This window comes from Petaurus breviceps, unplaced genomic scaffold (assembly GCF_028583685.1).
Source record: "Petaurus breviceps papuanus isolate PSGF00001 unplaced genomic scaffold, PetGlider_PUasm1.0 126, whole genome shotgun sequence".
Lineage (NCBI taxonomy): Eukaryota > Metazoa > Chordata > Mammalia > Diprotodontia > Petauridae > Petaurus > Petaurus breviceps.
Genome location: NW_027185655.1, coordinates 36,333,480 through 36,356,593, shown reverse-complemented (window position 1 = coordinate 36,356,593; position 23,114 = coordinate 36,333,480). Strand labels below are relative to the sequence as shown.

The 23,114-nt window shown below is 37.7% G+C and overlaps 1 protein-coding gene across 1 annotated transcript in view; it reads left to right on the top strand.

The window, feature by feature from the left end:
• COL25A1 (collagen type XXV alpha 1 chain) overlaps positions 1-23,114 on the top strand; it is a 606,174-nt gene that overhangs the window by 570,434 nt on the left and 12,626 nt on the right. Inside the window, exons 31-37 of the mRNA XM_069100257.1 lie at positions 2,298-2,333; positions 4,136-4,189; positions 9,983-10,036; positions 12,009-12,035; positions 13,263-13,316; positions 18,322-18,408; positions 22,387-22,425. Coding sequence (XP_068956358.1) covers positions 2,298-2,333; positions 4,136-4,189; positions 9,983-10,036; positions 12,009-12,035; positions 13,263-13,316; positions 18,322-18,408; positions 22,387-22,425 — 351 coding nt within the window. The remainder of the gene's footprint in view (positions 1-2,297; positions 2,334-4,135; positions 4,190-9,982; positions 10,037-12,008; positions 12,036-13,262; positions 13,317-18,321; positions 18,409-22,386; positions 22,426-23,114) is intronic.

The window sequence follows — 23,114 nt, the reverse complement described above, 5'->3', positions numbered from 1 at the left end:
AGAAGGTGGTGGTAGATCTTGAAGAGGAGGATTTTTAAATAAGTTTTCAAAACAATGAAAGTTAGACTACTCCTTCCCCATGCTTCATACCAACCTGCTCTCTATAACTACCACAAGAAAAAAGGAAGTAGATCTAAGTTTTAATCACATTTGATAAAAATGTAAGCAGTCTTCTAATTTGGGGTTATACTGCAAATAAAAATCCAAAAAAATAACTAACCAAAAAGCCAATTATTAGTTGACTAATTTTTTTTTAATCTTTCCCAGTCTTCCAGACAGATGCCAGGAAAATTTCTGCCAGTATTCCCTCAATTTGTCAATATCTCAAGTGATGATGGCTCTGAGGAAAGAGCATCTATTGGTCAAAAAAGTACTTGACTGGCTTGAATTTTCATTTTTAAAATTAAGTTGATTTCTTTCAATCAACCTTAAGTTCAAGTTCCAGTAATTTGCCTAGTTACTATTCTAAAGCAGGGGCCCAAATGACTTGCCTACTGAAAAAAGAGATATTTTCCTACCGGCACTGTTGGAGAAGTAGGATTACCCATTGGCACTTTTTGTAGTAACAGATATAAATACATATGGATGTTAGCATCATCTATATTGTTTGCAGTAGGAATAAGATTTCCCCCCTCAGTTTGGCATTACTAACTACATCTGAAGAAACAGGATGGGAATACAAGTTAGTTTACCTGCAATCTATCCAAGAATAATACCAGTTCCTTATCTTCCTTAAATACTCAATCACATCAATGATATGAGTAAAAAGAGCATGTATAAATATTTTAACCTTTAAAATCTATCATCCATGTCAAGTCAAAAATAGCACTTATAGTCATGCTTGAAGTAAGCATTGGAAATCCATCAGGTGCTCCAACTTTAAATTCTACCCAATTGATCACAGGCAGAATGTTCCTTGCAGTAATCAAGGATCAAAGAAAATATACATTTTAAAAGAATAGAGAAATTGAAATAATTACCATTTGATCTCTGATATGTACTTTGTTCAGGGAATGCTTTTGATTTAGAAGATTTTCATATTTAGATATTTTGTTTGTTAGACATTCCCTATTCAAAGTAGTCCCTCTAGTGGTAAATGAAATAAATGTTTGATGGTCTGTCAGTGAACCCATGTCTGATAGACTACCAGGTGTCATCTAAGCCCCCAATCAAAGTCACACTTTGTCATCCCACCAGACAAAGAGGAGGGGGGGAGGGATACGGTTTAGCCCAGGAATTTTGTGGGTTTTGTCAGAGGCCCCTTTGGCAGACTGATGAAGCCTATGCACTCCTCAGAATGATTTCTTTTTAAAAAATAATTGAAGGAAATGCTAAATTTCAGTTAGAAGTTAGTGAAAACAAAAATATAATTTTTCCCATCCAAGTTCTCTTTTTTAATTTTTTTTAAATTTGTGGAATAAAACAAGCATTTTCATAACAATACAATAAAAAGATGATTGTACATAAAACTGCGAATCTACAATGCACAACTTGCTATTCCTTTCAAATATACAACAAAATTATCATGTAAATTTTTGTGTTTTTTTTTCTTCCCTCCCTACCCACCGTAGAGATGGCCACTATTAGACACAAAGAGGCAGATTTTCAGACCTCTCAAAAGCTAACTATAGACAGTTGAAAATCCCTGATCTAGTCTTTCACTTTATCGTTCCTCTCAAAATTCTAGCATGTAAAAACAGATTTTTCCCCCCTTGATCTCTCGGAATAGTGAAATGTAATAATTGGCTCTTTAAATGAAGTTTTTCCTGGGGCAGCTAGGTGGTGCCAAGTCCTGAAATCAGGAAGACCTGTGTGATCTTGGGCAAGTCACTTAACCCTGATTGCCTCCAAAAAGGGGGGGGGGGGAGGGGACAAAGCTTTTCTTACGAGATTGAGCCACTTGTTAAAAGAAATAAATATTGTGAATTTTATAGTCTATAAAAATCATCTGTTATGGTCTAAATGGCATCTAGGTAGAACTTTATGGTTATTATAGGTTGTTATGGTAGACTCTTTAGTCTACTTTACAAACCTCATTAAACTGACTTTTAAATAAGGATTTATGGGAAAGAAATGTCATGAAAATGTCAGGGTCTGGGGGACATTTATTGTTGTGTGTTTTTGTTGTTGTTTTTTTAACTAACAAGTTGTAGCAATGTGGTAGTCAGTTCAGAACCCTATAGCTACAGATTTTGTTGTTTGAATTGTTATATTTGTTCATCAGTTCTACTTACTAATTTCATGTTCTTGTCATCCGTGTTACACCCACCAACCATGCTTCCAACCTAACCATACAGGGAGCATCTGGCTTAGACGGAAAGCCAGGATCCCGGGTGAGTCCCTTGTCTTCCTCCGCATGCCTTCCTCATGAGTTTGTGGTACTCTGGGACACATCTCTTGGCTTACGTGGTTTGAGTAAAATGATAAATAATGTTCTTAGTGCTGAAATGGAAGATGGAAGCAAACATGCTGGGGGGACTGGGGAAGTGAAATTGCAGCTTTCCGTGGATGAAACCCAGAACTACAAAAAGACTTATCTCTAGGGCTGAAACTTAGGTCCAAATTCTGTTTACTTTACAGATGGACAGGTATGGCTCATGTCTCTAAGAAAACTCAACTCTATTGTGTTAGTCCATGTAATTTCATGGGACCATTCCTCCAGTGGTGCTAAAGAAGATTTGATTCTAACCTTTGTTTTTAGTTACTGTTCGTTCTCTGTTTATGTGCATTTGAAATACACACACACTCACATACATATACGGAGAGAGACAGAAAGAGAGCAAGCTTCTTTCTTAGCACTAGATAATCCTTGTGTAAGCACATCTGCTCTTTTAAATGAGACACATCTATTTATTGTAGCTTTGCCTCCTGCCTTGGCTTCGTAATAGCTCCTTTTCCGCCATTTCTTGGATTTCAGCATTTGAAGTGTTTTGAGGGTGGCTTTTGAAGCTAAAGGCAGAACCAGTTGAGATTAAGAGCTCACCAACATATTGGATTAGATTTTTAGAGACTGGTTTTTAAATCCAGATTGCCTTTTCATCAGTTTTACCAGTATGCATTCTATAAAGTAGAGAATCAGTAGGAATGATTCTAAAATCTTCCTGAGACTCCATATATTTAAAAATAAACCTTGCGACTCACTTCCCCAAACAGCATTTTTTTTCCAAGCAGCATCTCTTAAGAGTCTCCTCCATACCATTCACTGTGCTTCGTGGTCAGGATACAGATACAGAAATCAAATAGTCCCTGACCTGACCTTAAGGAGCTTACATTCTATCGGCAACCTAAACAGTCTCTCTAGAAGTAGCAATTTCATCAGATGCCCACAGTAGCATTTCTAGAAGCCAAAAGGAAAAACTGTATGAAAGGCCAACCTCTGCTATTTTTTCAAAACAAAACAAAACAGGCTTTAGGCCATCATTCTTTTCATTGAGACTTCTGTTTCTTTCTATATGCTATATTTATTCACATAACTCCCACTTCTTTTCGTGGCTATTTTACCACTAAAATGGGAGGGAAGAAGGGAATCCTGCCAGCAAGTTGTCCAAGCTGCCTGATGCTGTTAACAAGATAACCCTAGGGATCATAGCCAGGGGAATAATTCCTTCCCTTCACCCTGTTCTTTTGCCCCTCCTCGTCACTCTTCTCTACCCACCCCACTTCCTGAAAAGATCCTCTGAAGGTTTGATCTGGGCAGGGAAAGTTTGTTAACAATCACACTTCACTTGACTTTCAGCAAATAAGGTTGTTCAATTCTCATCCAAATGTTCTGGCCAAGCCTTCAGAGGAACTCCAGCTGCTGCTGACAACCAAAGCAGCCCACCAGAGGAAAATAATGTGTGCAGGGTCAGGAAAGTCCTATATTTCTGCCTTAAAAATAGAGGATGGGAGAAGAGTGACATATGAGGAGAGAAGATATGTGAATAAATATGGACAATGGAGGTTTTTACCCTTATTGGAATGTGCCATTCACATAAACCTCTGAAAAGTAGTTAGTCTGAAGAAATAAAATAAGAAAAAGATGAGGAGCATCAAAAAATCTCCATGGTTTCTTAAGGCAACATTTAATTACTGAGCCTCTACAGTTTTTAGTAGCTTTTGAGTTATATTTGTCACATTTTCTTTATTTTTTTAGGGTACAGATGGCCCTGTTGGACCCCATGGACCTGCAGGTCCTAAAGGAGAAAGAGTGAGTTCCTTTTATATTTTGGCAATTATTCAAATGGATCTATGGGATGAAGAAAGTTCTTTGGTCAAGGTTTCAAAATAAAAGACATCTTTTTTCTCCCCAGGAGAATAGACGCAGTTATTCAATGTCAGTCAGTAAAGCATAGAGAGGGTCCTAAGTTCTCTTCTATGAAGAAAAGGGAAGGTGAGACCTTCACACTAGAAGTTGACTCAAAAGGGTATATAATACTGAGATTTACATAGCTAAATACACAGCTGTTCAACCATAAGGAAGATGTTTTCACATGGCATTAAGCCAGAGAGCTTTAGTCATTGGGGCTAAAATCTCCAGTATTTGGAAGGCAACCTTTCATAGAAAGCTACCGTTTTCATTCAGAGGAGAAAACCAGAGCTTTCTTCCCCCATTCTCCCTTGGTAAAGATCAAACAGCCCAAACCATCATGACCATCCCCACCACCAACAAAAATGAATCTTCTTCCATTTCATCTCTCAAAAAAACCTCTTCCTTCTCTAGCCATGAGGAAACAATTTCAGAGTTTGAAGAGGGCAAAATTTTTCCCTAGACTCTAGTTGGAAGACTCTCTTCACATATTGGTTGTGAACCATGAGACCAATAGTAAAATTTACAGCAACAGCAGAAATTAGTCACCTAGCCAGAGAGTCTCTCTCTTTCTTTTTTTTTTTTTTTGTATCACAGACCTCTTTGGTAGTCTGATGAATAAAAATGAATGATAATAATAAGAACATTTACATAGAGCTTTGACATTTGCAGAGAACTTTACACACACACGTGTGTGCACACACACATGCACCTATGCAGAATATGTACAGGGTGATTTGGGGAAGTGATATTAGTAGTTGGGGAATCAAGAAAGGTCTCAGATTGTGCCTTCCCACACCCATCCCTCTTATGCATGAGCTTCTCCAGAGCAGGGATTGTCTCTTTTCTTTCATTGTATCCCCAGTATTTAGTAGAGTACCTGGCATATTATTACTGCTTAATAAATGTTAGTAGACTAACTGACTAGCTGGCAGGTCCAAGATGACATGAGGGAGGTAGATGGCACAATGGACAGCGTTCTACATCTAGAGTCAGAAAGACTTCAGTTCAAATATAATAACCTCAGACACTTGCAAGCAGTATGATCTGGGGCAGGTCACTTAATTTCTTGTTTGTCTCAATTTCCTCATCTGTACAATGGGCATAATACCGACACCTGCTATGCTGGGTTGTTGTGAGGATCAAATGAGATATTTGCAAAGCACTTAGCTCCATTCCTGGTACATAGTAGGTGCTTAATAATTGCTTATTCTCCCCATCTCTTCTCCATGGAGGTGCATATTAAGGTCTTGAGGTCTTTATAAAAGTGTATCTTTTTCCTCAGAGGTGCAGTTATCTCTTAATCTGCAATCTGATATGTGAATTTTACAGGTAAAAGGGGCAGTATTTATCTAAATTTAAAATAAACATTTTAACATTTAAACACAACTAATTTCAAGGTTTCCCACAGGATTGGGTTTACCAGTGTGGTGTCAAGAAAGGCAGTGACTATTTCTAGAAACAGATCAGTAAATCTCTTAAGTTCTTTTGGTAGCATGCCCTGAGGCTGGGGGGGGCAGGATTTGACCATTTGGCAAATCAGCTGTTATTTCCGATGCTCCTCATGTATCACAAGAGTATCAGGTCTCCTTGCTGGAGAGAAAGAATCAAGAGATCAGCTGTAGGAGCCAAGACCTCCATTGATAGCATAGTTGGATCCAAATGGAGCATGGTCAGTATAAGAGCCTCACTGGAGAGTTCATTCAGAATGTTCAAGTATCAGAAGAAAACCCAGTATCAGGTCTCTGGAAATACCCTCGTCAGGACACTGGGGACATTGTGGCCGTTCATCTGGTATGGTGCTGCTTCAGCTCGGCTGCCATGTTTTTAATACAGGATTGTAGAGAGTGACATTAGAAAGCCCCAGAGAAATTAAGCCAGCCTAAGTGAAATCAGGCTTTTAGGTAAGCAGATCTTCTCTGGCTTATTCCCTGACACCAGATGCTTGATTCCAGTGACATTGGAAATACTAGGCAGTTCTGATGAAAATACTGATAGTTTAAAAAAGAAAAACTTCTTCATCCTATAAAGGTACCTAGGCAGCAAGATGATGGAGTAGATGGGCCACTGAGCCTGGAGTCAGGAAGACCTGAGTTTAAACTCAACCTTAGACAATAGCTGTGTGTACCTGGACAGGTTATTTAATCTCTGTCTTATTTTCCTCAATTGCAAAATGGAGATAATAATAGTACCTACCTAACAGGGTTGTTATGAGAATAAAATGAAATTATATCTGTAAAGTACTAAGTACAGTGCCTGGCACATTCTCTCTGGCCCTTCCTTGTAAAATGAAAGACTTAACCAAGCTGGCCCAGATGGTCCCTCCAGCTCTAGGTCTGCGTATACTTCCTCTTCCTCTCTCCCTCCTCTCCCTCCTCTCTGTCTCTCTCTCTGTCTCTGTCTCTCTCTGTCTCTCTGTCTCTCTCTCTCTCTCTCTCTCTCTCTCTCTCTCTCTCTCTCTCTCTCTCTCTCTCTTTCACATACACACACACACATAATCTTTCTCTCAGATTGCCTTATTTAGGACTGAAAGTCAAACATCCTGCTTCAGGATCTAACTCTCAGAAGTAAATAAAGTATAATAATAAAATAAATAAAGTAAATAAAGAAGGATGTTCCAATAAAATAATGTCTAGACAACCTTCCATGTGGGAATTCCCTCTTAGTGTATCAGTCTTAGGGAGTTAGTTGAGGTTAAGTGATGTTTCCTGGGTTGCACATCTAAGAGTTCAGTCTGAATTTGAACCCAGGGTTTCCTGACCAGGTTCAAAGAACAACGTTCTAACCACTAAGCACATATTTTAAGTATGCCAGAACCAATACACACAAAGGGGTGTCTTCTTCCAATGGTACCATGTAATAAACTGATACTACCATTACTACACAGTTATAGATGCCCTCTTTTAGAACTGGCTTCTGAACCATTTGAGTAAGTATTAGAGAAACCCAGTCAATCAACCACCTTTTATGTAGTGCAAGGCAATTATTATCTCATTTGATCTTCACAACAAGTCTAGAGGGAGGTCCTATTCTCATTCCCATTTTAGAAAGGAGAAAATGGAGACAAATGGAAGTTTAAACTTGCCCAGGGTAATGCATCTGGTAAGTGACTGAGGCCAGATTTGAAGTCAGGTCTTCCTAACTCTAAGCCCAGTATTCTATCCACTGTACCACAAGCTACCAGGCACTGTGATAAGTACTGGGGTTACAAAGACAAAAGTAAAACAATACACACCTTCTAGGATCTTATATTCTAATATCCATCTTCAGAAAACTAAGGTCGAAAGAGATTAAATGATGTGTCCAATGTCAGGTAGTAGTGAATGGCAGTTTCATCTCATTTCCACCAAAATGGTCAGTATTACTCAGCTTGGCCACTCATCTGATTCACTAGAGTTTGGGACCACTTCTCAGAAAATCAAATCTATCCACTAAAGATGAAAATGGGCCCTTTTGAGGATATTCAAAGAAAAGTACCCCAAAATGTGAAGTCAGTTCCAAAAGAGTGGGTCCATAAATGTATAAAGCAATGGTGGCACCTTTGGGATCAAGGGTTAACCCTCTCAACTCTGGCATGCTTAATATCAAGTCTATAACCTTAGATCTATTGCTCTATTTAAGCCATGAAGAACTTTATTTTTTTCTTTTTGGAGGGGGGAAGGCAGGGCAATTGGGGTTAAATGACTTGCTCTGGGCCACACGGCTAGTAAGTGTTAAGTGTCTGAAGCTGGATTTGAACTCAGGTCTTCCTGACTCCATGGCTGGCGCTCTATTCACTGTGCCACCTAGCTGCCCCCAATCATAAAGAACTTGATCCAACTGTAAGGGTTGGAAAGGAGATCAAGGTGAATGAAGGTGGAGGCTGTACAAGAAAATTGCTGCCCAATCAGGAAGGTATCTTAGAGCCCAAAGATTTCAAAGTAACTTTAAAATGCCAGAATGAGTGTTAAAGGTTAGTATCTGCATTCTACATTTCATTCTAGATACATGACTTGGTAACCCTTCAAATCCTGCCATGAATTGATTCCCACGTGATGGTTTGCCAGAATTGAGGCTGGCCATCTACTTAGATGTTGGCTTCCCAGCCAAAGTCTTCATACCACATCCTAATCACAACTGACAAGGTTTAATTTAGCAAAACAGAATCAGAAGTAAGTGGTGTTTGAAATAGAGCTACCCTCTGCTTCCCCAGCCATTGTCATGGCCATGCCATTGTCATGAGACCATCTCCCTGCCTGGATCAGGATAGTTCTGCTCAACTGATCTTTAAATCCTTTCTCTGACTTCTCATAGATTGCCTGAGGTCAATTGCCTAGTTTTAAAAAGCAAAATGGAGAGAGAAATAGATTTATCAAAGATTTTGATTGATGAGCATATCTTATAATGTGTGCTGTTGTGGATGGAGATCTGGCTTCTGAGTTCAGAAGAGGAGGGTTTAAGATTTGTAGTTCACTAACACTACCAGCTTCACAGTAAGATTTACACTAGTAAAGAGGGTTTCCTTACTGGAAATTCTGTAGACCAATTAAATAACAAATCCCCCCCTTCTCCTCCCTCTATAAAAGAAATCTATACCATAAAATCAGTTCAAGCCTTGCCTTAGGTTCAATGGATAGAGTGCTGGGCCTGGAGTCAGGAAGATATGAGATCAAATCCAGCCTCAGACTTACTAGTTGTATGACCTTGGGTGAGTCATATAACCTCTGCCTGCCTCAGTTTCCTCATCTGCTAAAAGGAGATAATAATAGCACCTACTTGTAAAGGTCAAATGAAATAATGTTTAATAAGTACGTTGCAGCCCTTAAAGGGCTATATAAATACTAGTTATCAGTAATCATAATGAGTAATTACTAGTAATATTTTAATCACAAATTAATAAACATAATCAGTAATTATTACTAGTATTAGCTATTAATAGCTGTGTGGCTTAACTACTAAGTAGCCTTGACAGTTCTCTAAGATTCTAGGTTACGAGCATGTTCCTAGCCTGTGCTCACAGAAGGTGTCCTTTGCATTAATGGAATCCCAGGCCTAGATCTTGCCAACAACTCTAACAAGGAGGAAGGATAGTTTTTAGATGCCCTTTGAAGGAGAGGCACCATATTTACAACAGTATGGTTGGGCCTAGTATAGGGATGGAAACCTGCAGCCTCGAGGCCACATGTGGCCCTCTACGTTCTCAGATGCAGGCCTTTGACTGAATCCAAACTTCACAGAACAAATCCCCTTAATAAAAGGATTTGTTCTATAAAACTTGGACTCAGCCTAAAGGCCACACCCAAGGACCTAGAAGGCCACATGTGGCCTTGAGGACACAGGTTCCCCACCCCTGGACTCTAGTAGAAGATAGAACATTTCATCCTTGCATTTATAATAAACTAACAAATAGGAGGGAAAAAGTCCATACTTTAACAAATGAAGTTCAGTTACAGAACTTAATAAGCTTTTGGACAGAGCTGATGGGAGCTGGTTACCATAGAACTTTTGATTTTACTAAAGTGTGCTCTGTGTGTTACAGCTGTGAGTTACTAATAACAAATTGCTTGAAATGACCGGTTGAGGCCATTTCTCTGGGATTTTGACAGAATGGCATGGGTAACCTTTAAATAGAAATTTTAAGGATAGGTTATTACAAAAATAAAGTTTGTGTATATGTGTTTGAATGTCTTTGTTGCATTATTATTTTTCTTTTAGGGTGAAAAGGGAGCCGTGGGAGAGCCAGGACCCAGGGGACCTTATGGTTTGCCTGTGAGTTGACTGTACCTTTCATTAGTCCATACATTGATGAAATGTCATTTATTTTCCCAGTCATTTCCTTGAGCAGCAGAATAATCATTCAAGGAAAACAGTAAAATAATCTTCTGAAATACAGCCCTAAATATTCCTATTTCTTTCAGCAATACCATTATTCTTTCTTGAACACACACACACACACACACACACACACACACACACGGAATGGAAAATACCAAAGATTGTCCCTGGAACAGAGTAATATGCAATATGGGGTCCAAATTATTTCTAATTTTTCACTTGTAGTATTTTATTTGGCACTCATCATTAAAAGTTTAGTGCATAAAAATTAGATACAGGAATTGTACCAAGAAATTAGTATTTAACAGCTTACTACTTAGTATTTTTTTACCCAGTTACCTCTAAAAGAGACTAACATTGAATAGCATTAAGCATGTTATATAGAAAGTATTATTACTATTTAAAAAATTAGCTTTTCTGAAATTGTTGATGTTAATGCTTGTTTCTCCATTTCTATTTTGGAGTGGGGCCCTAGACATAAGCACCCACAGACCTCACAGATCCAAGAGGCTTGAACATACAGGCCCTGAGGACTTTGCCCAGTCCATATATTTAGGGTCTGCAATTCCTTTCTAAAAATGTGAAGAAAAAAATTATCCTTAGAATAATAAGATGTCTCCTGGGACAACTAAATCTAACATATCACTGTCTTTTCATTTCTCTTCAGAAAATTCTCAGACACATGGAAATAAAATTATAAAGCAAACAATGAAGTGTATATATATAAACCATAGTTGATACAAGAGCATTTTGTTAAAATTATTGATATCATATAGACATGTTGCTAAAATATGATCAAGTTTCTTCCAGTTGTTTTACTCTCTCTTTATATATATATATATATGTAGATATATATGTCTATATATATAGCTCTTATTTTTTAATTAAGAAAACAAATAAAACTTAAATGATGACCTTAAAATATTCTGATTTTGAAATGAACCACCAAATGATTGGTAGAGTCAAAGCAGATTTCTTGCTGAAATTGAATGGATCATTGAACTTGACAGGGGAAATACATTGTTTTAATAGTATGTACTATATACTCTATAAAAGGATGAATTGACCATCACTAGGCCACTAGCTTGTGATTTCTTTTTTCTTTGGCCAGCATTTATTTACAAAATCTGCTTTAAAAGTAGCATTTTAAATACTTTCTCCTTTTATGTCTTTTTCATTTACAGAGAGATCAGACGTGTGTCTTAAACAAAAATCAATATAACATTTAGCAATGAAACATATTTCACTTCCTGCACTGTGAAGGAGCTAGAATCTTACTAAAAGATGTAATGGGCAGAGAAAAAGACCTGGAGTCAGGACAACCTCAATTGAAATTCTGCCTCTTTACTGATATCTGCCTCAGTTTCCTGCAAAAATGGGACTAAAAAGAGCACCCACATCCCAGGGTTATTGTGAGGATCAAATGAAGTAATATTTGTCAAGCACTTTACAAAATTTAAAGCATTGTTTATGCTATTATTATCATTCCATGCTAAAGATATGCAGAAACATTAAGAAACACATAACACTCAGAATTTAACATGGCTTTAAAATGACTGAAGGAAGTTTTCCCCCATAAAATCAACTTCTGGAATAGTGATGTGGTTACCAAGCTTCAAAAACAGAAAAAAAGTTCACATTTAACCTCTGAACATCATAAAAATACAATCAATTCATGGAGCTTCAATGAGAAAGTGTGTAACATTCATAGGAATAATGAATCATCATCTTTCACTTGGCTAGTGGAAGAAAAATGTGTGATTCAACTAAAAAGCCCAGCTTCTGTACTTCCAATGTAGTTATTTTGATACTTTTGTGCTCACATGCTAGCGCAGGCATCCTGAGTAGAGAAAAATAATAGCTTAAGCTTAGGAACAATAATGTAGCTCATATGGTTCTTTGGCAGGGGAAGGATGGAGAACCTGGTCTTGATGTAAGTAAAGCATACAATGAACATATTTCTGTAGTAACAGATACTAGTGTTCTTCGTGGCTATAACAGCATGGATGTTGCTTATTTATTTACCATTCACTGTGCACAGTAGGAATTTAGAAAGTGTTATGAAATGTATTACATGTGTTTGTGTGTAATGAATATAGGACAATGACACAGAGGGGAGAAAGTTTACATAGGGTAGTATATGGTAACATTTTAAAAATGGTTTCCCAAATAGAAATAGTGTCATGGAAAATTTTGGAGTTTAAAGATTTGGAGTTAAAAGACTTAGTAATGCCAGTGGTATCTGGTCTAATCATTTAACTTCTGTGGGTTCCAGATTCCTGATCTGGATGTGAAGATTTTGAGCTATATAACTTCTTCTAGTACTCAGTCCACAGCAGCTGCCTAATAAGAGTTGACTAAATTAAACTGAATTGGAATGAGAGAAAGCTTACGTATGATTTTACTGGTGGAGTCAGAGCCAAGTTATGTAAAAGAATTCACTCACTGCTCACATGTGGTGATTCAGAGTTGTTGATGTAGTTTGTCATCATTATTAATTATAATTAACATTATTAACAATAATAGTTGACACATAGGTTGTTTTAAGGTTTATAAAGCTTCATATACATTATCTCAAGGATTTTTCAGTTTCCTCTTAATCTAAGATTAACCTAAATTGTATACTATCCCTAGTTTATATCTCATAAAACATACTAGCCATGAATGTCTCCAGAGTCAAGCACCCTGCAACCAATAAGCATTTATTAAGCACCTACTATATACCAGGCACCATGCTAGGGACTGGGAATACACAGACAAAAATGAAACAGTCTCTACCCTCAAGGATCTTACATTCTATTGAATACATTAGTTGAGAAAGATTATGAAGGACAAGCCAAGAAGCTGTCAGAATTCATTGAAAAGCATCAATGCAGGAGCCAAATGGAATTTTGACAAGTTGAGGAAATTGATCAGTTTTGCATATATGGTTTGACAGTCACTATTTTGTCAAGTAAACTTTGCAAACCTTAAAACACTATAATAGTGTCAGCTATTATTAATTGTTGTTGTTAATTTGATCTTGAAGTTACTTGTGATACCCTTAACTCTTTCTGTATCTGTAGAAAAACAATAAATCTGAGTATTTTCCCCAACATAATGCTCACACATTAGACCAATGGACACTTTTGGTTTTGTTTGTTTTCCTTTTTTCCTACAGGGTTTTCCTGGTCCTCGAGGAGAGAAGGGTGATTTAGGAGAGAAAGGAGAAAAGGTGACCTTGACGCTGCTGGCAATTGCTTTGTTTTGTTTCATCCTGTTCTGTTCACTCCTTCTTGTTTTTCCAGCCTCATAACTATCTCATATGCTTAGTCTTTTCCTCATCCTGTGTGCCAAAAATAAGCAGATGCTAGACCCTATAGAATCAAGGCTCAGAGACTAGAGAAGCCTATGTACTCAACTGTTGTTAATGTTGTGTCTGATGAAGGATAGATTTTAACCCCTGTTGTCCTCATCAGACTATATTTTCCCCAGTCTTTGCTGTGAGACTTAGTTGATAGTCACAGGTTCTGGCAAATGAAGGCTAATTACATTGACCAGTCATTGAATGGAGTTAAATTGTACCCATCATTTAGACTTTTCTGGCATGGATTTCATCTTCATAACATAAACCCCTTTGTATGAAAAAGAAGAATTACAGTTCTGTTTTTCAGATAAGGAAAGTAAGGAGCAGGCTGAGTAATTGTTTTACCCTAAATTATAAAATTAATTTGTGTTAGATTAGGAACCAGGCTCTCCCACTTTCTGAAGTTTCAATGAAGATAGGAGTTTTTAAATGAGAAACCTTAATGCTTTATAGTTGATATGATTGGGTTCTACATTACTGATATCAGAATCAGGCTTTAGAAATTCAAATAGCAGAAAGATGTTTTCATGGCTTTAGTTGTATTGGGTTAGCAACAAATGCAGTATCAGACTTCAGTATAAAAATTTTCCATGTTTATACTGCAGAGAAGATGTAGGACTGTTTGTGTCTTGCCTTGTCCTGACATCATTAGCATTTGTAATAGCATTAATTGTGTAAAAAGGAAAAAAAGAATTAAGAATTGGGGAACACTTGATATCTCTTTTTTTCTGGCAGCGCTGATTCAGCTGCAGTTTAACCTATGGACACGTGTGTAGCCACCCACTACTAGTACTGAATTTTATTCAACAGGTCAAAGTCCTGTCCATAGGGGACACTGGCCCTGGTGAGTGTGTGCTTGTCAACATCCCTAGATTTCAGATGGTAACAAATTAAATGAAAAAAGTAAATATCATAGAATTAAAAGAAAATGTGTTTTTTTCCCTCTTCCATCTATCCTATCATTTTATTAGTATGTTCTAGAACCAAAAAGTTAATCTGGCTATAAACACAGATGTCTAGTTTAATTTTCAACTGTTCATGGAGAAAGTAGTCATAGTGAAAGATTAGCTCACTTAAAATACAATGTTCAATCCTCTAACTTAAAATAAACATAAAAATAGTTAGCATTTATATGGCTTTTTGAATATTACAAAGCATTTTCAATATTTCTCACTGGCACCTCATAACAACCCTGGGAGGTAGATGCTAATTAAAAGATTTCTATTATTTAAAAAATAAAATTGAGTTTATTTTTAGACTATAAATATAAGGGAGTGTGATATAGAGGATAGAAGGCTAGTCTTGGAGTGAAGAAACCTGGGTTCAAAACCTTCCTATGATAAATACTACGTTACTTGACAAATGGCAAGTCAGTGTACCTTTCAATGCCCTGGGCAACTTTGTAAGACAAGTTACCTTCACATTACACATTTCTATTAAAATAGCTCTGAATTCTTGTTCTCAAATTATTCCATAGGACTCATCCAAGGTGGCAAAGGTAATTGCAACAAGATCTGAATTATCTCAGAGAGAAGAGAACATGTTAATTTGTAATATGAAAATGACTCCTTTAATCTCCTAAACCATGAATTTAATCATTTTTCAATTTTTTATTTATTCACCGGTACAGTACAACTGCCTGTTTACATTACTGGAGAGATTTTCCACACTAGGTTCCCCAAGCTAATGAAATTACAATCTTTATGTATAGATTTATGGAAGGGAGGGGAGAGAGACAGAGACAGAGAGACAGAGACAGAGAGAGAGACAGAGAGAGGCAGGCAGGGAAGGGGGTTAGAGTTAGGAAGACTCCTCTTCTTGAGTTCAAATCTGGTTGAAGACACTTACTAACTGTGTGACCCTGGCCAAGCCACTTCACTCTATTTGCCTCAGTTTCCTCATCTGTAAAATCGGCTGAAGAAGGAAATATCAAACCACTACAATATCTTTGCCAAGAAAAACCCCAATGCGATCGTAAAGAGTTGGACCCAACTGAACAACAGCAGCATAGTCTTTGAATATTTTAGAATTTCTAGGACCAGAGTAACAATTTTATCTTTTGGGGCATTGTAGGCTAAGCCTGAATGCTTTATGTATGTCTCCACCCTCAGCATGGCACGTGGAAGTTAGCAATGGCAGACACGCACTCTACCTGTGGGGACAGATATTTTGAGCTCCACAACAAGACATTACAGATTTTCCATAATTGTGGTGATTAACAGTGACAATGATGCCTTAGTCTTCTTAGAGTAATGCCTCTTTCCCCTGGAGCCTGAAGCATGCCAGTGGCTTATTATCTGATTTTATTCACAAACTCTTTCATCATTGGCATTCATTTGGCAATGTCATACTCTAGGGTTGGATGGTCTGTGTCCAATGTACTTGAATTCAAAATAACATGAATTGAAATCTGCAAAATTCACTCTCATGACATCTGGTCATGTTCACATATAGCACAGAGAGAATTTATTCACCTGTATAGTACAACTGCCTGTTTACATTACTGGACAGATTTTTCCACACCAGGAGGTTTCCCAAGCTAATGAAATTATAGTCTTTATATATAGATTTATGGAAGGGAGGGGAGATAGGCAGAGCCAGAGAGACAGAGAGACAGAGACAGAGAGAGAGAGACAGAGACAGAGAGAGACAGAGAGAGAGAGAAAGAGATGAGCTGCATAACCCCAAATCAGTTCTCTTTCCAGGATAGAGATAGGGCCCAGACTAGCAATTTCATTTCTCTGCCAGTGCAGGTTGGCACCTATTTTGCAACCTTATAATAGGGCAACTAGGTGGCACAGTGGACAGAGCCCTAGGCTTGGAGTCAGGAAGACTCATCTTCATGGGTTCAAATCTGGCCTCAGACACTTACTAGTTGTGTGACCCTGGGCAAAACAAAACTGAGGGCAAAAACTCCTCAGTTTCCTCCTCTATAAAATAAACTGGAAAAGGAAATGGCAAACCACTGCAATATCCTTGCCAAAACAATCCCAAATGGGTTCACAAAGAGTCAGACATGACTGAAAAAAATAGTCTTAGAAAATTGTTTAAAGGGCTTGAGAAGTCACGATCACATAGACAGTAGGTGTCAGAGGTTGGACATGAACCCAGGTCCTGGTTCTCTATCCAATTTGCTGCACTAAAACAAAAAAGTGTTAAACAAGACAAGCATTCACTTTGCAAGACTGAACAGTCTTAAAACATTACTCCCATTATCCTTACTTGGTCTATCTGCTTTCCTAATGACCCAGCTTGTGACTCCTGTCTTTGTTCAGAGACATTCTCATCTCCTCCCAGCATTAAAGTAAGACATATTTATCCAGGGCTTTGATTTGAAGCCTTTTGATGACTCCTTTTTGGCACCCAGGAGCCAGATGAGGAACTTTCCATTCACCCTCTGGCAGAATTAACACATATATTTGAATCTTTCTCATATAGTACTTCATGGTCCCTGTGTATATGTTCTTTGACAAGTCTGATTATTTGCTTCAGCATTTATTTTAAGCTTAATTTCATTTTATAGCCTGATTGCAAAACGAACGCACTAATCTAAACATGGAATTCATTACATTTCGTGTTCTCCTTTAAATACTGATTTGCCTTATAAATTATTTTTAAAGTGTTAAAAGCTGCCTCTGCCTTGCATATAGATTATCCACATGTTTTTGCCTCAGCAAAAACTGTTGATTATCTATTTGCTGACTATGTTTCCCTATCCAGAGGGGCATTCTTTCCTTTTCCTCTTTTTGCTGCCTTTCCTAAAAATTCCTTCATCCAAACAATCCTTCTTGCCAATTAAATTTCCTACCACCTCTACCTTGACAGCTGATACTAATTTCCTATGGCTATTATTCCACCGCATAATCATCCTGACTACTTCATTTTTTTAGTATTAGTACCACTGAGTCCACCTTGCTTTTCCTATTTTAAACAGAACAACTTTTGCTTTTGCTAAATTGAGAGTAAGCCAGAAACTCATTTACCACTCTGATCATCTGGCAAGGGATCAATGGGGAAATAACTGGGGGGAAAACCCCACAAAACCTGAGACTTATAAATATTCCTGACTCTTTAATTGGCCTTCAGGAAAATAAATAAACAAAAAGAAAGCATTTTCAGTGACTTGTTTCAGTGACCCATCCATAAAAGCTACACTAGCTTTTGGAAAATGGATTCCATTGTTAATAGAGTCTGTGACTGAATATCCATATGTTTTAAGATACTGAACAATTTTTAGATGGCCTTATAAAATGGTACCAATAGTTAGAAAAGAAAGCAAAAACATCTGGCATCATTTCTGAAAGTTAGCGCATTCTTTCCAGTATTCCTAGATTAGCACGACCTCAGTTTGCTGCTGCCAGGTTAAAAATGTCCATGCCCACAAATGAAATAAGTTCAACAAATGAGCTGACCTCCTTGGGAACTTCATTTGCCACAATTAATGGGTCCTTCCAGGACCCACTCTGCTGGCTTGCACCTGACAAGACTGACTACTGCCCCATTATTGTTTGTGTTAGCCCAGCCAGGCTGTGTGTCACTGAAACATTTCATCCTTGAGGCTGCTGTGGATGAAGTAAACACCAGCATTGTCCTGCTTTTTCTGTTTGTCATTTCTCCATTTGAGGATTTCTCAGATGCCTCAAACCTTGCCCCACACTCAGATGCCCACGACTCATTTGGGCAGCTGGCGTGGTCTGCTGCTGTATTAACAACTGGGTTTCCACTCATTCTTCATCCTAATCAGAACAGAGTGGTAAATGTCTATTCAGGCTTCTATTGGCTAAAACTGTCCTTTGAACCAGTAAATATTTATTTTTACCACCCCCACCCCCAAAGTGAAATCTCTGTTTTTTCCAAACTATTATGTCCACAGGGGGAAAAGGGAAAAAAAGGCAAAAAGGGGCCCAAAGGGGAGAAAGGAGAACAGGGTGCCCCTGGATTAGATGCACCTTGCCCATTGGTATGTCTCATTCACAGAAGTCTGTCCTGATGTCTAGCGTAATATAAGACATAGAATAAAATGGGAGAGGAACAAACTGGAAGCATGTTGCTACAGCCATTACAGATGTTGGTCAGTCCTAAGGATCCTGCTGTTACCACGGGATCTTTTCTTCTCAAAGTACCTAGTACCTTAGTATATTCATTCTAAAGAACTGATTTTAAAATGGACCCCCCTGGGCCCCCCCAAACACACAGCTAAGACTGAAAGAGAAAACAGCATAGGCTGAATGGCTTCTCAATTTGGTGCTTTAAAAAAGGGAAGTCATTTAAAAGGTTAACCCTTTACTTGACAGAGCTGTGCCCAGGTCTTGTTCCCATCTATCCACCTTTGAAAGCTACTCCAGAATTGCTCCTCTCCTGGTCTTTCATGGCTATAAATTCTTGTTTTCTTCAGCAGCCTCAGTATTTAAAGACATTTCTTTTGTCAGTAATGTTACAAGTTAATCTTCATCAAACAGGGATTCCGTGGAGTTAAGGGGGAAAAAGGGGAGCCGGGTCAGCCTGGCCTGGATGGGCTGGATGCCCCTTGCCAATTGGTACAGTATTTCTCTTTCCTACCAATCCTGCATGTGGTTCCTTTGTGTGATCACACATCATTCTTTAACAATGTAAAGCAAGCCTTTCTGAAGCAAGCTTTACATGTTCATGCATGTGCATGGATCATTTGGCTTCTCCAGAGACTAATGCAAGATGGAGAGGTGGGTTTGGGGTTTTTTTTGTTTTTGTTTTTTATCAGTAAATGTGAATTAACTCCCTGGTCTTTTGCTTACACTTGATATGGCCGCCATATTTCTGTCCTTTAATAGGCCGTAAACCTATTATTTTCTTATAACTTAATTTTAAATTTTTTTTCTCTAAAAAGAAGAAAAATAAATCTTTGTCTTGATTGGCAAATTCCTGTCTATATGGAGATAAGAGCAAACTGTGAAAATTAAGCTTTAGAAGTCTACTTTCAGTTTACTTTTTAAAGTGGAATGGAAGGCTATTAGTTCTCAAGGAAGAGTTAAAACACCTGATGGGATCAGACCATCTCTATCCAGGCCCCTCATGGTTTTCCTTGTTTTATCCCTGTCAGTAAACCCATGTCTTCAGTTAACCAGTGACTTCTTCAGATTTCAGTCTTCCATGTCTCACTCCAAATTTCTGTATTCCACTGAACTCCTTACTCCCTACAAGGGAAAAATTCAAAAAATCTTCTTTATAGATAGGTGACATGGTAGATGAGTGTTAGACTTAGGGTCAGGAAGACCCAAGTCTAAATCTTAACTCAGACACATACTAGTTGTGAGATCCTGGATAAGTCACTTCCCTTTTTTCTGTCTTTGGTTCCTCATACGTAAAGTGAGGGGGCTCAATCAGAGGACCCCTAAGGTCCTTTCCAGATCTGAGTCTTTAATCCCTACTTCCATATGATTTAAGACAGACAGCACTATGAAATATTAGAAGTTTTTTTTAAGTTTGCAAAGAAAGCCTCTTCTGGTATAAGCCTAGTTCTGGAGAGCAAGAGAATATTTGTGAGCTCTGACTAAGCTTCTCAGTTTGGGCCTTAATATTAAATTAGTTCTAGGCTCATTGACATGAAATTTGCTAAGCCATCTTCTTTCTAGTCCTAGATAAGGCTCATGAGAATGGAGGGCCCAGGCAGAAACTTTTCACCTACAACCACTTAGACTCAATCATTTCGGAATGTCACCTTCAACCTACCAAGGCCTAGGAAAACTTACCCTAAAAAGGACCCTCCTCCACCTTGGCCCCAAATTTCTACTTGACCCTTGCTAGTGTATCCCACACATAGCCTTCCATGTCAGGAATTTCAGATCTCCATGCTTCCGACAGCTTATCAGGAAGTACCCACGCTCCCATCCTAAACAAAATGTTCATTTTTTAAATTTTGCTCTGCCTTACAATGGCTGGTCCATTGAAGGAGGACCTAGTATGAACAGATTCTTTTGATCAGTGCACAGTCCATAACAGGGAAAAAATATTCTCTTCTACTCATGCCAGGATCCCCTGACTTGGACCTATGTATCCATATTCCTCCTAACATATTTCCTTCTCTAGTTCTGAGAATTTCCATGTAGGCCCACTCTTGCTTCCAAAGATTGTCTGAGCTAATCCTATTGATAGACCTGAGGGCCAATAGAGGTTGGGTGCCTTTTACTCATCATCCCCCACCTCAAGGGTGATAAGTCTGGGGCCTCCTCTGGACACTGCCCTTCTTGGGGTGGATCTGATAGACTCGTGTTGTTAGCATTATTACATATAAGAATTCAATGTAATAATGAAATAGCAACATAGTCTCTTTGGCCAAAAAAAAAATTGGCAGGGTCATTTCATCATCCTTCTAAAGATGATAATGATCTGCAGCCCAAATACCTTGCTCTCTTTTTTGCTTAACATTTCCAATTTAATGATCTCTCCTTTTAGATCTTACTTGACAAAGTCCATCGCACTTCCTTACTCTGTTAACATGAACTCCAATTCCTCTTTATACTAAAATTCTTCCATTGATTCCTTTTCCTGGTACCAATCTGGCAATGCTAAAAATTTTTCCCCCATATCTAAAGATATTTTTAAGGATTTTGGTGTCTTTTTTGTTTGCTTTTCTTACGTTTACTTTTAAAAGAAGATTATTTCCTGAAGTTGCCTCTTTTATAATTAGGTTGGGGAGGGGTATTATAGCTAGTTTGCATGTTATTTTATGACTTGTTAGCTAAGCATGCTTCTTTAAAGGTGAAAGGTTCTTAAGATTAGATTTTTCAGAATGGAATATATTAATTCTCTACTTAGAGAATCATAATAAAAAGTGTCCAGTCTTTTCTTTTGTTTGCTTTGGATCCATGGTTATCTTTCATGAGGAAAACAAAAGCATGCCTTTGTAATATATCAAATGTTATGGTCTTGGTAATATCATTTGTATCTAGAGCATGTCTGCACTTATAAGTAGAATGTGTAGATTAGAAGGAGAATAGTAGAATAGAAGAAAAGTTCCCTGCACACTAAAAATTAGATGGCTTCTCAGTCAAATTTAATAAATAAGAAAATTAGTGATTATTTAATACCTGCTGAATTTTGAGTAGATGGGATACTATGCACTATACCAAAAGTCTACAAACAGCTCTGTGCTAAGAAATGTTAACAACCAGCTCCCTGAGGAAGACTGTCCATCTACGCTTTTTATGTTTGATTTGCATTATTCAATTTTCTCCATCACTTTCTCAAGTTTAAGTTAATAAAATGATAAATCAAAGCCTGCTTTTTTTAGCTCTTGCCAATTTTTAAGATATAAATGCTCACACTCAAAATTTGGCTCTCCCGAGCCAAATTCAAGCTGGCTACAGCACACCCTTCTACAAATAAGGAATGGCGAATAGAATTCTTTGACTGGGGCCTGATGTTTAATTCAATTAGAGGAGTAGATTCTACCGTGATTGATGATCTAAAGAGGAAAAAAATAAAGTAGAAGAATGGTCTTAAGCATGCTGTGAATTGTAAGCTTCAGATAGAAATGATCATTTATCTTTATCATGCATAGACTATTGTAATCAGGTAGGGTTCAATACAGATAAATTGGGAGCTTAATAAAGATAATGAAAATTACAACTACAGCACAGCACTTGATATTTAAAGATGAGGTCATGAGGAGCCATATGATAATTTGTCAATTCCTTAGTTGCTCTTCAAAATTGTTGTGTTCTTAGTTCATTTTGTTTGTTAAGATATAGCCATTCCCTCTCTCAAGGAAACTAGAATTTTCTTTATCTGAATTGAAATAGTATACGCTATTTAAAGAAATCCTAGTAAGAACATAAAGGGAGAAGTATAGACTCAAACTTTAGAGTTAGAGCATTCTTTTTTTAAGCCTTTGAGCATAACTATAAAGTTCTCTCTCCTTTTGGGGTACTGAGACATGTCCATTTTGTTCTCCTTGGAACAGGGGCCAGATGGATTACCGATGCCTGGGTGTTGGCAAAAGGTAAGAACAAGGGAGTATTTCTATTAAGATGCCCTCTCCCTCTGCTTTGATGTGGACTAAAGCTTTCTGGACCTTTTCATGCATTTGAAGGTGACCTTCAGAAAAGTCAGATCATGAGCAAGCAGGAAGTCATCTCTTGTGGAGAGATGTCTTTATGTAAACTTGTTCACAGGTTATTGATCAGCGGGCAACCCTAAAAAGGGATACAAAATGCCCCTCATTCTTACTGATTACACTCATTAGAAAGTACCCTTTTTACTGTAGACATTATAAAAAATTTGGGAGTCTACCTGCCAAAACAAATCCAGGAACTATATGAACATAATTACAAAACACTTTTCACACAAATAAAGTCAGATCTAGATCATTGGAAAAACATCAGTTGCCCATGGTTAGGCTGAGCTAAGATAATAAACATGACAATTTTACCTAAATTAATTTACCTATTTAGTGCCATATCAATCAAACTACCAAAAATCATTTTATAGAGCTAGAAAAAATAGTAACAAAATTCATCTGGAAGAACAAAAGGAAGTACCCTTTTTGAAGTTGACTTGGTCATGGAAAGGGACAGTCCATCTTAACAGTAACTGTTTGTCCCCCCACAACATTCTTCAGACTAAAATATTCCCAATTTCTTTCTTTCCTCTCTTTCTTTCTTTCTTTCTTTCTTTCTTTCTTTCTTTCTT